At 31.9% G+C, this 13432-nt stretch overlaps 1 protein-coding gene across 1 annotated transcript in view; it reads left to right on the forward strand.

The window, feature by feature from the left end:
- Positions 1-13432, forward strand: part of LOC134250867 (uncharacterized) — a 29841-nt gene that overhangs the window by 9489 nt on the left and 6920 nt on the right. Inside the window, exons 6-25 of the mRNA XM_062733212.1 lie at positions 82-336; positions 682-783; positions 2860-2967; positions 3209-3460; positions 4402-4580; positions 4877-5029; positions 5278-5431; positions 6071-6373; positions 6636-6841; positions 7005-7221; positions 7586-8005; positions 8206-8412; positions 8553-8634; positions 9314-9483; positions 9735-9902; positions 10226-10339; positions 10771-10887; positions 11150-11353; positions 11567-11903; positions 12111-12286. Of these exons, the coding sequence (XP_062589196.1) occupies positions 82-336; positions 682-783; positions 2860-2967; positions 3209-3460; positions 4402-4580; positions 4877-5029; positions 5278-5431; positions 6071-6373; positions 6636-6841; positions 7005-7221; positions 7586-8005; positions 8206-8412; positions 8553-8634; positions 9314-9483; positions 9735-9902; positions 10226-10339; positions 10771-10887; positions 11150-11353; positions 11567-11903; positions 12111-12286 (3924 nt within the window). The remainder of the gene's footprint in view (positions 1-81; positions 337-681; positions 784-2859; positions 2968-3208; positions 3461-4401; positions 4581-4876; positions 5030-5277; positions 5432-6070; positions 6374-6635; positions 6842-7004; positions 7222-7585; positions 8006-8205; positions 8413-8552; positions 8635-9313; positions 9484-9734; positions 9903-10225; positions 10340-10770; positions 10888-11149; positions 11354-11566; positions 11904-12110; positions 12287-13432) is intronic.

Raw genomic sequence — 13432 nt, forward strand, 5'->3', positions numbered from 1 at the left:
TTCTGTCACGGTGACTGTTATTTTAATCAACTTTTAAAAGTAAGATTAAATATTAAATATGACGATATAATATTTTCTAAGATCACCGTGAGTGTTACTATGATACTGACCATGGGAATTCATACAATGGCAGAAAAAGTGTTTCCGCTTCCGGAAAGGCGTGTTTGATTTGGACTGACTCAGACTTCGACTTCTTTCACAATGATAAGAGGACTTATCATGAGTTTGATGAAAATTACTGTCGTGCTTACGAGTACTTTACCTACAAATCTAGGAAACCATTGTGTCTTGTTGAGTTTCCAAATGTCAAAGAAGAATGCAACGTCCCTATATGTGGTAGGTATTCATGTTGACAAAATTGAGAAAAATACGAAAACCAATTGACATCAATGGTGAAATTCTCTGTGATTATTTATGGATGGCTGGAATGATTAGAGTTTAGAATTTAATAAATTTTCAAAATAACTGAAATCAAATTTCTTCAAGTTTAAATAAAAAAAAACTGTATGTATTATGTATTCAAATTTTTTTCAGTTTTTCAAATTTATCAAAAAAAATTGAAAACATGGTATATTTCTCTTTTGCTGAAGATGTTTTGGTATTTAGCTATTGTCGAAATGAAATCCCTTTACTATCTTTAATATTTGCTAATGTTACACGAAAGTCAATTAATATTTTTAGCTGAAGAGATGGGCTTACAAGAATTTGGAAAATTTAAACCTTTCAGAAGTGTTCCAAACGCTGGAGACAACTATCCGGATTATCCTGTGGATGGATTTATAGGCATGTTAAGAAAATGTTCAGAAAATTAATCTTTAGTTGCTGATCCTATATTTTCAATATCAACATCTGGTCAGATTACCGTCAGAAACTTTTTGAAATTTTCTATTCTACTTGCTTCTTTAAAACACATTGTAAAATAGTGTTAATAAAAGTTTTTGCCAACGAATTTTTTTTTTTTACTTACCTAAAAAGTTGACAAGCAAAAAAAAAAAAAGAACAAAAAGGGAACTTGCCCAAACTCGAAAATTTTTAGCAAATTTTTTCAAGGCCAACTCCCCATCATTTCCAATTTTTTTGCATACAATACTACATTTTCTTCATATCACTATACTGTGGTAAAATGTGAGGGGGACTACCAACCTTTCAATGAACATTTTCAATAGTAAAGGTAGTATTCCGAAGTGGGGGGAGGGGGCAGCCCCCTTCTCCCCCCCCCCCCCCCCTGTTGCTACGTGCCTGTTAACCTTTCAGATAAACCCGCGAAAATATTGCACTGCTCTTTTTAGTATATGATTACTGCTCATATATCATATGACCACCGATAACTTATTAAATGATTCCGTCTGTCAACTTTCAACATTAAAGGTACTTGGACACAGATTTGAAGTTAATATTTTCTCATTTTTTCTGTATAATATCACGAATTATATATTTTAATAGCATTTCACACAAAAATTAATTAAAAATCTTATTTCGTTTAAAAGTTATAAAAACTTCAAACGGGTTTTTGACACATCCTTGCACTTTCACAAATTTTAACTTTATTCTTAATCTTCGGAAAAGTGGCAATTTTGATGTGTTTTAATGAGAAATATTAAAACTTTTATCAAGAAAAATAATTTTATTCCATAGAAATGTTAGAAAGCAAAACACCTTCACAATAATGAACTAAGAGATACGTACAGATCACTAAGCATTTTGTTATGTACACAGTTTTTGTAAACAGGGCTCAGTTCTGTTATTGTTTATATTTAGAATTCATCGGGTGCGTTCAATCGTCACAGTCTGCTTACCACAACTGCACGGACTGACAATATATTGTGTGTTTGTTTTGCTCTCGAACGTGTCTACTCTGAATTTTCTGGATTATAGTATTAATATTTTTCATTTATACAAAACGAGATTGCCACTTTTCCTAAGGATTAAGAATAAAATTAAATTTGTGAGAGTGCAAGGATATGTCAATCAAACCCGCCGAAAAAAATTGAAATTTCAATATCTTTTAAACGAAATAAGATTTTTAATTAATTTTTGTGTGCAATGCTATTAAAATATATAAGTCGTAATATTATAGAGAAAATAATAACTTCAAATCTGTGTCCAAGTACCTTTAAATGTTTGCCACTTAATGCAATTTGAGAGAGGAAGAATGTCGCATCCCTAATACTAGTAGCAAGCTTCATTAAGTGTGTATTGGAATTTAATCAGTTTGGCTCCTGGTCAAATCATTTCTGAATTGTATCTTCCACAGCAGAAAATCTAGAACCATCCAACTTTATCTCTTTTGTGATTCTGTGTGTACGTAGCAAATGAAGACATTGTTGATTCCACCAATTTTCGGTATTTTATGGCAAGACTAGTCAAAATTCACATGTATCATATACTGCCTAGAGTAAGACCAAGAATCATCAAACCTTATGTTTAGGATGTTTTCGTCAGGATCACAAACTAGTTCTCAATGACCTCGATCGTATCGGACGTATTTATACATGCAAATCTTTTCTTTATTATACATAACAGTATTTCATTTAATTTTAGTATTCAGTACTGTGATTGGGCAGTAGGTACAAACTATTTTAGCACTTTTCTCTTTACGTATCATATATCATATGTATATATATATGTATCATACGAATCCATTCATAAACAAATATTTTAGATTTTAAAAGCAAATATCTAAAAATACTGTTTGAATACAAAATTTTAAGGAGGCTTGGGGTCAATAAATTAACCATCAGATAAAATCCAATTTTTTTTTTTTAGATATATCTGAAGCTGCCATCTTTCATTTGGCAAAGAAAAATTTCATATCATTATGGTTTTGAAATAATACATGCATTTTTTTCAACAAAATAGGTACCCTGAATTCGTTTGTTTCCAGTCGACCTATGATGAAACCTTGGTATCAAATTGACCTTCAGGAATATGTAGAAGTTCATGCCATCATTATTTACCGTTATGCAAGTAAGAATTTTATTTAAATAGGATTATTTTGTATGTAGACTGAAGATCACCATCATTCGAGTTTCAATGTGTAAATGCCGTTCATCAAATTACTTTAAATTCGTATACCTAACTATTTAACTTTTTTCATAAAAATAATGAAATACAGAAAAGAAAAAGAAACAAAAATTAGATATGGGATAAACAATTTTAACCTACACTAATACACTAAAAAATTGCATTATTATTTTTTTGTGTGTAGCATATTTCCCGAATAATATGCGGTATGTGGGAACTTACATCAGTAAGAATCAGTGGGACTTCATGAACTATGGCGCCGTTCGATGTGACGATGTCAGACTCCCAGGATACTCCAGAGTGTTCCGGTATCAGTGCAGGCGTCCGGTGGTGGGTCAATACGTCACCATCCGGAACTTTGATTTCACACATCCAGATATCAATCCAGGCAACTATTTCAAAATGGAAATCAACGAGATTACAATTCTCGGAAAATGTGAGTATGAGTGTGTTTTTTTCGTGAGACTGTCAAGATAACATTTCTAATTTGAGGAGGTTAAAGATATAAACATAAAATAACTAAATAAAACTCCATATCAAGATCAAGAGATTGGGAAATAACTAATATGTTAATTGTACACTTGCAAACTTGAGAAAATGCATAATCATTGCATAAGTCATTTTTATTTTATTCCATATCACTGACACTAAATATGCAGAATTCAGGACTTAATATTGATTGTTGTAAAAAGTAGTCAATGTTTAACTCAACTTCACAATCATTCTAAAATTCCTCATCTTACATGTATATGTGCAATACAATAGTTGTTCAATGAGTAATCGAAAATACGAAAAGAAATTTACCATGAGGCAGTTTCTCCTTTTTTAATCAATCACTCAAAGTATCCTTTTTGGCCTTTATATGCTTTAGATCTGTGTTCCCTCTCATCCGTGAACACTTCATCATACTCCTTTTTTACTGGTGTTAGCGATGCAAAAAGAATACAAATCATAATCAAGGCAAACACCGACTCTAAGTACCCTATTGGTGGATAAGGTGTCTAGGATAAGTAAACATTCTCTAGTTAATCTACGGATACTTAGTAAACATTATTGTTGTGTAAGATCTTCTGTTAGTTCAGATCCGGCCCATAGGAATGTATCCTTCTTCTTGGCACCACATTCCACCTCTGAAATTTCTAGTGGTAGTGGTATTTTCCTGTTCACAGATTTGTATTGGTTTTAGGTTCTTTTAAAAAATTTTCTCTGCTTATCTTCTTATTTTTTTTCACTTGTTACTCGTACTATAATGCACATGTAACAGAATCATTTTTCTTTTGACTATAAAACTTGTAATACTACTATACAGTATACAGCTGGTATATGACTCTTAAAATATGTTCTAAAGACTCAAATTGAATTCTTTCTGCCTCCAAGCTACAACCTGTGGGAGAGCATTAGGAATGGCCTCTGGTAACATCTATGACTATCAGCTTGAATCATCCTCTGATGACACAGAAGGCGTTGAAGTAATGCCACTCTCATTTCGAGGCCGATTGTATCACCCAGACCCAGGATGGTGTGCTTCAAAGAAGGACGAACAACCTTGGTTCATGGTGATTTACTAAAATGGCATTTTAGATGCTTAAACATTAAAATGCTGTCCATCAAGAAGCAACAGAGACTATAAAAAAAACAAGAAATAAATGCATTTTCACCTATCGTTACCTTTTATGAAACGGGATAATGTTCCATATGAGACCTGCTTACCTGTATTTATTCTAGCATACTTTGGCAAAAGCAGTTTCTATTAATTTCTTCTTGCATTCCAAATTTATACACAGAATGAAAATAATAAATAGATTAACATATACTAGTAAACATCTTGTTATGTAGGTATTGTGCATTGCAGATTGATTTGATAATCTCGACTGTTATCCAAGGAGTTATAATACAGGGGTGGATCTCGGGGATATATACTAGATACATCCAGTCATTCCAAGTGTCCTACGGAGTGACGAGAAATACGATGACACGTTATAGGGCCTCTCCTGGTACTGTAAAGGTAGGTGTTCCATTTCTTTTGTTTATCAGATCATTGAAATCGTTTGGTAGAAGGATTTCAGTCTTTCAGGTATTAAACAATCATCAATGCATTTCATCAATATTATCGATCCCACCTCTGATGTTTTGGAGGTCCGTGTTTGCTCTGCTCCTAATTTGTATTGTTTAAAGGAATTTTGAGATAGACTTTCTGTAATAAACTAGTATATATATAAATTAAATGTTAATTTTCATTTATTTGCTTTTTAGACCTTTGTTACTGATACAACAATAGAAGTGAGCACACCACAGACGTTTTTGTTTCATACAGACATCCTGGCAAGATATATCAAAATACACCCTATAGTGAAAGATAGTCAGCAGGCTTGTTTCAAGACAGAAGTCATAGGATGCCAAAAACAATGTTTAGTATTTATCTGAAATTAGTTAAAAAATGAAATTTAAACAATAAAGCGTAATTCTTTTTCAAACGGTGATTTGAAATTGTTTTAGACTTGTTTTTTTTATTTCTCTGAGATAATAAAATCTTGCTTTGATCATTTGAAAAAAAAAATGAATTAAATAGATGAGAGGCCTAGGACTACACAGTATCTTCACTTTCTGCAATTTACGCTTTATATACGACAGGAAAATTATTTCAAAGAAGCATAATTTTTTTAAATATAGGTTATACAAGTATTGATAAAGAAATTTAGAATTTAGTCCATATATTTTAATATCAAATTTATTACAATTAAGTTTAAAACAAAAGCAGTTTTCCTTCTACAAATGCCTTCAATTTGTATCAAAATGTAAATGCAATGATAAGGGGATATATTTAATTTTTAAAATATTTGTGTTTTCTATCCTTATAAAAATTACAAAAAATTAATCTCTGTCCCATATATATAGACTTCTTATTCAAATAAGAACTGTTATTACAATTCTTTGGCATAAAATCATTAAAAAAACATTTTAAAGAGAATTTAATAACATGTTTAATTTTGAAAATATTTGTGTTTTCGTCTAAAATAAAATCATGGATTTTGATTTCTCTTTTCAGTGCAGAGAGACATAAAATGTAAAAGGGACACTATTGACTTTGGATATGAAGAACTAAAACGCTTTTCTTACTGGCTTGAAAAAGAGGACAATTCTCCGTTTGATGCTAAAAATATATCGAGCATCAAAGGCTGTAGACAGTTTTGTTTAAGAAATAACTGCACGGCCCTCTCTTTCCAGAAGTATACTTCATCTCAGAGGTGTTCGTTAAGTTTTGGGGACAGATATCATCCTACAAGAACAGTGGCCTGGGTGCAAACTGGTTCCTCTCAACACTATGCCTCACATCGCCTTTGCTTCAAGAGTAAATCAATTTCAAAGAAAAATAAATAATATTATATCTTATTTTTACCTTATAAAGATTGATCGAAACTGTTTTTTAAATCATTAATTAGGTCAATTTCTCTGTATAAATCTGAAATACTGTATACAGGATTATTTTCGCCCTTTCACACGCACAAACAATTTTGCTCCGTTTTAAATTTCTAGTTTTATAAATCTGAACATTTCCCTGTATACAGTATGTATTTTCATAAAAATCATTTGTATTTTATACTTTTTCCCAGACGCACATCCTATCCTTCCATGTATTTTTCCAATTAATCTTCAACAAAGAAAGGAGGCTGTTATCAGATCTCCTGGCTTCCCATTCAGTTATGGTCAGGGTCTTAATTGTACTTGGAATATATTTGTTGGAGATTCGGACTTTGTAACGCTGGAAATAGTGTACTTACATTTAGCAAAACCAACTACAAAAATAGCATTGAAAGAGGTATTTTATATTTGTGGACGCTTTTTAAAATTAAATTAACAAATTTAGGGGGAAAAGAATAAAAAATGCAATTTTAAATACTTTTTTTTTATGATTTCATGGTTTACTTTTCCTTACAGTTTCGATCTCTTTATATTTATCCACATTGTTAATTTTTTAATAGCTCGGAATCTTCGATATAAATCCCGGGAAATGCAAAGAAAGCTTACTTATAACTGAACAATCCAACACCATTGAGATATCTACTGATACAGAGAGGGACTATCGAGACACGACTGTGATCTCCTCTGGGAAGATTTTGTCAGTGAGACTGAAATCTTGCTTCCAAATGTCTGCAGAAAAGAGAGAAAAGAATTTCGAAATTAAAGTCACAAAGTCAGGTACTAAACCATAGATATTTAATTCTACAAACTTGTTTTAGGGACTAAATTGGAACAGCTCATAAATTAACTCCCCTACCAACAAAAGATCGACGAAAACTATTACGTAGATTGTGTTTTCAAAACAGTGTGTACATGCATAGGGTTGTATATACACTATTGTTTCCTTTAATGTGAAACAACGATAGTATTAAGTAAATATAGATCAAAATTTACTGAATTGATTTAGTTATATATCGTAACAAGAGAATATTTTGACCTTATGATGCAAGAGTTACATTCGTGTTTTAAAAATCATAAACGTAATTAACACTTTGATAGAGGCTTTCATAAGGAGTTTGATATGATTAAATTATTGATATAGGTAAACCGGGTTGTGGAATGACAGACGAAGGGTGTACAGTTACCTGTACACTGCAGTCAGCCTACATAGCTACTAAGAGGTACCCTGCACCTTATAAAGCAGAAGAAACCTGCACATGGAGGATAGAAGGGACGTTTGGGCAATATGTAGACCTCAAAATTCTCCACTTAGACGTTATTAATGGCGATGCCACCTGTTCCAATTCCTACATCGCTGTCTATGATATTGACCTCAGTGAGAGCGAGAAGTTACTAGGAAGATTCTGCAAAGAAAACAGGCCTTATAGGAATATAACTTCAAGATGGCACCGGATGAGAATTGAGTTTCATTCAGGAAATGGAGAAAAACAGGGACAAGGATTTTTAGGATTGTACACTTTTGTTAATTTTACCCAAAGATATTTGGATATGGAAAATGGAGGTAAGTTATTCATTAGAAATGCAAAAAAGAATATAATTTTCGTTTATAATAGAAATCTAAATTCGTTTAGACGAATTAACGAATTACCATTTTGGTTATGTGTTTTATTTTGAGAAAATGTTTTTGTTTTGACTCTAATGTAATCAACTGATCAAGGTCTAGTGCAATTTAAGAAACGAATTTACAATTTTTTTTTCCAGAATGTTCCGGCAACTGGTACTACAACAATGGTAGTTGCTACAGAATATTCACTGATAATGAAGGTATCACTTGGCAGAAAGCAGAACAGAAATGTATTCAACAGAATGGAAGCCTTGTCAGTATCAATTCAAAACAGGAACTTTCCTTCATTCATTTCCTTTTAACAAACGCTATGAACATCACTCGAGACTGGGAGATATACATTGGTGTGTGTTCTTCATCTTTATTATTCTTGTAATCTATACTTATTCTATAGTTCAATGATATAAAATAATTATTGTAATCAAATCGGATTATAATAGTTATTGATCATGTTTTAATTTTTTATTTTGCTTTATTTCTTCAGGTCTTCGAAAGATCTACTCTGAAGAAAACGACGAACTGAACTATATGTGGACGGATGAAAACCCTTTAACATTTACTGCTTGGTAAAGCAATGTATTCAAACTTGGGATCAATGTAGTATTTATAAATCTGTTTGAATCAAAAGTCAGGGCATTGAAATTAAATTCTTTTGACTTTAGACCGACTGTTGAAAAGGAATTTATAGGAAAGAAAATTTTTAAAAGGTCTGATTTTTTATTTGCATAACATGTCATGAAGACAGAATACATTGTTTTGAGGAATTAATGTCTGGTTTGTTGGGCATACCAGGGCATCAACGATAGTTAGAGAGTGAGATAATTTGAATAAAGGGCGAAGCATTTCTTGACTTTTCACTTGGTGAAAACATTCAGAAAATCAACTCAACTTACTTACAAAGAGTTATCACAGAGAAAACAACTAAAATGTATCACTATAAACAAGGTTTTGTAAAATTTGGAGTTTGATCATTTTCTCACATTTTATAGATAACGGAAAAGGTCCAATCATCTAAATTCGATCTTTTTCCAGAATAATTTTAAGGTAAACCAATGTGGACAATATCGGAATATTGATTTTCTGGTTTTGATTGGCTATCCCAATCAAGGGTATATGTACTGTCATAAGGGGTGCTGTGTATTAAAATTTACCCAACTTCTGCTTTTGATTGGCTACATTGGAATGAAGGGGTGTTTTGTAATTGCCCTTGATTGTAATTTAGAATTGGGTTTCATCTCTATTTAGGTTTCGTGGTGACAACATCAAAGATGGCCAACCCAATGGGGTTCATAATGAGCTATGTACCAGTATCCGATTCTCCAGTATTCACTCTATCCACGACTGGCATGATACTGCCTGTGCTTACAATAAAATCAAAAGTTATTTGTGTGAAATTGAGATCGTAAAACAAAATGGCAAGTCTACACCTATCATTTACAATATTGTGCTGTTTGGCATTGGCTTGATGTGTATATTGTAGGGTTTTTTAAATACTGAAGTATTAATTAACAGGATTAATTACTGAAAAAAAAATTAGAAAAAAATAATGTTTTTTTTTTATGTGCATTTACCTTTTAACGTTATGGCTACGGTAATTTACCCCATTTGAATAACGGATGGATGTTTGAATAATAACTATGACCAATGGCACATTTTTATCTGTCAGAGACCATACTTAGAGAGAATTGGTGGGGAATTGGTTCTCTCGAGTCACAGTCATCTGCAAGACTGGATAACATTTTGTTAAAGTGTGAGAACACAGAACTGATTAACAGATTGTTTGTGTGTGACGGAATGGAGGACTGTTTTGACGGATCGGATGAGTCCAACTGCTGTAAGCTTTAAGGTCATTTCTGAAATAATGCACGCTTGCCCGCTCCCGACGTAGGGCAAAACATTTGGGTCGGTAAGTAGGTTGGGGAATCTTTTTTTTTTCAGAAAAAGGATATTAAAAACAGTTTTGGGTCGGGCCATTTTTGGTCAGGCGGTTGGAAGAGGGCAACCAAACAATTTTTAAAGATGGCCTTATATTTTTTTATTTAATGACAATATTTTAAATTTAATTGAATTTTAAAAAAAATAGTGGATTTCTTTTTTGGAGTACTTTTCTGTTTTTTTTCAAATTATTTTTAAAATAATTTTTTTTCATAAACAAAGCTACAACGTGTACGGAGACTCAGTTCCAATGCAGCAGTGGTGACTGCGTCTCTGTCAGTCTGTATTGTGACTTTGTCAGCCATTGTCCAGATAACTCCGATGAAACCAATTGTAGTAAGTAAAACTACTAAAGAAATTATAATATGAAATATGAAATTGATACTTAGTTGTGAAAAGGCAAGCTGTTGAATATTCAAAAGTACATGTACCTTTAGCTGGATTAAAGAATGACCTGAACTTGTATAAGTACGTGGCATGCAGTTGGATTAAATAGATCAAATATACAAAGATTATACCAAAACAATATTTTAGCTTTGGTGAAAAGGAGTGTTTCATATATTATAAATATAAGAAAAATTGTGTTGATGTATGTTTATGTTCAGACGTAAAGGAAAATTCATGTAAACATTCCATATTTATTGATTAATTATCATAATTATTGATCTAAGTTAATTAATAAATTTTTTTATGCAATATTGTATTTAAGCAAAACCTTGTGTTTCATTGCAATTGCAACTTAATATTTTTAAATGGATTGTTTTCAGTCAGAAGACCATGCACAGATAAGGAATGGGAATGTTATAGTGGTCAATGCATTCCGGCTGTCAACCGATGTGATATGAAAGTGGATTGTGTTGATGGAAGCGACGAGGATTATTGCGGTAGGCAATTTTTTTAAGAATACAGCTCGATTTTTCAAACACCGTTATTTTGAATATTCAGGATAAATTGCAGTTTCTTAATTTACTAATCAGTGATGAGTATAGATTTAAAGTTTTTATTGACTTTAATTTTTTTTAAAGTTTAGTCGTGTTCTTGACGTCAAGCTTTTGTTGGAATATTTTTATTTTAGCACAATTGGTCACTTGTCTTAACATGTGTTTTAGAATTCATCATTATATCTTATTTATATTTCAATTTTAGTGAATTGTAACAATGGCTTTGAATGCTACGATCAAACATGTCTTCACCTTTCTAAAGTTTGTGATGGTTTTATCGACTGTAGTGGATTCTTCGCTGAGGACGAATCTCAGAATTGTGAAAACAATGTCCGGAGATCGTGTAAAGACTGGTGGAGACTGGGCAAGAGGGAGAATGGGGAATACCTTGTTAACATGGGATTGATTGGTATCTCCCAAGTTCATTTTCTCTTGCATTGGCTTTCTCCGCATAAATGATTCAATATGCATAAAGTACTCAAATTGAACTTCATGGATATGAAATTCCATGCAATGTTATTTATTAAGGCAATGAATTAAGCAAAGCTTTAAGTAATAAATGCTAAGGAAAGTAAAAATATACATATAAAAATGGCATTCAATATTTTTTTTTCAATCTTAGGCATAGGTCCGTCTAAAGTCGAATGCCAATTTGTGAAAGCCAATGACCATGTTAGTGTGCGAACAGTAATTCACCATTCTGAAGAAGAAACACTATACACCCGTTTAACTGAGGTGGACATCACACTTAAGTACAAAGCAAATCAAGCTCAGATAGCAAAACTAAAGGAAATGAATAACTGTAGCCAGAAAGTTAGAGTTCGTTGTCACTACATCTACGTTAACATCGATGTCATGTTAGAGGGGCAGAATGGACAACGTCTTCACACAAGATCAGGGGATCAACAGAACAACTGTTCCTGTCCTTTTGTCAGTAAATGTGAAAAGGGAAAATCAAAGTATGCAATTAGCTAGCAAAATAATGACATAAATACAGATTGATTAAATGTTTTGTTTTTTTCCTCATGAAAAACAAAATAAACTTTTGAAATGAAAAGAATAATTTCTGACCACATATACATTTTAAATCCCATTTCATGATTAACTCCATTAAATACAGGAATATATTTTTTATTACAATAACTTTGCTTCCTTTTATCACCTAGATGCAATTGTAATTCCACGCTGGGTGAGTGGTATGGTGCCGAAGCCACAGAAGTGAGAGAGGATGCCGGAATAATAACCAATCATTCCTTTCTGCCTATCAAGAGAGTTTTTATCCACTGTCCAGGGGAAAATAAATTCATTAAATTAAATATTGGACCTCTTGAATGTTCAGAAGGTACGTTCGGTTGGTTTATTAAATTATTTTATCAATTTAAAGATACATGTATTTGATTTTGGAAGGGTATCGTTGGTTAATTTTTACATTTTCAAGAACAATTAATAATATTGCAATTTTTTTGAAGATCGAAAATCTAGAGCAAATATATCCTGCTTCTGTTTTAATTTTGCCTGTCAAAACATAATTAATTTAGATCTTTTAAGCAAACTGGGTAAAGTTTTCAAATTTAGAACTCATATTCAATGGTCCATGCCATTTCATACGCAGTAAGAGTCAAGGCTTGTTTTTATTGTTTTTCGAGATTAATACCTACCTAGAGGAGATTGATTTGTTTCAATAAATCAAGGCAACATGTAAATGTACTTATGTAGATTCTCCTAAAGTGTAGCCTAAATTGAAATCACCTACCTAGAGGAGATTGATTTGTTTCAATAAATCAAGGCAACATGTAAATGTACTTATGTAGATTCTCCTAAAGTGTAGCCTAAATTGTAATCACAAACCTCCGTCTGAATGAGACTTATTGAAAAATAGCCACTGAAATGTCATATAAATTACAATGTGTGCTTAATATATTCTGTTTTTGTTTTTAATTTTGAAGGGGATTCAAGTTTGTTCAAATGAAGGGCCACACCCTTATTCAAGGGGAGATAATTGGGAATTAATGAAAATTTTGTGGTATATTTTAAAAATCTTCTTCTCAAGAACCACTGTGCCAGGAAAGATGAAAATCATTGTAGTGTAAATTGTCTAGGGCGGGGCCAAAATCAAAGTTTTTAGAAATATAAGAAAATTCTTTTTATTCATATTTAATGAAACATCAAGTGTCATTTCATATGCAGTAAGGGCGGGGCCAACAGTCAAAGTTTTACATAGAAATATATGAAAATTCTTTAAAAAATCTTCTTCTCAAGAAGGACAAAGCTAATTTCATATTTATATGGAAACATGCTAATGTTCAATAAATACTTACCAAAGTTTTACATAGAAATATATAGGAAAATTCTTTATTGACAAAGTAATTCATCATATATATATATAAGCTAATACAGTTTGTATAACAAGCCAAAATGGCCGACCAAAGTTTTACATAGAAATATATAGGAAAATTCTTTAAAAATCTTCTTCTAAAATGACAAAGTA

The sequence above is a fragment of the Saccostrea cucullata genome, unplaced genomic scaffold (assembly GCF_032062105.1).
Source record: "Saccostrea cucullata isolate Sc308-1 unplaced genomic scaffold, CSIRO_AGI_Scuc_v1 ctg15, whole genome shotgun sequence".
In the NCBI taxonomy this organism is placed as follows: Eukaryota; Metazoa; Mollusca; class Bivalvia; order Ostreida; family Ostreidae; genus Saccostrea; species Saccostrea cuccullata.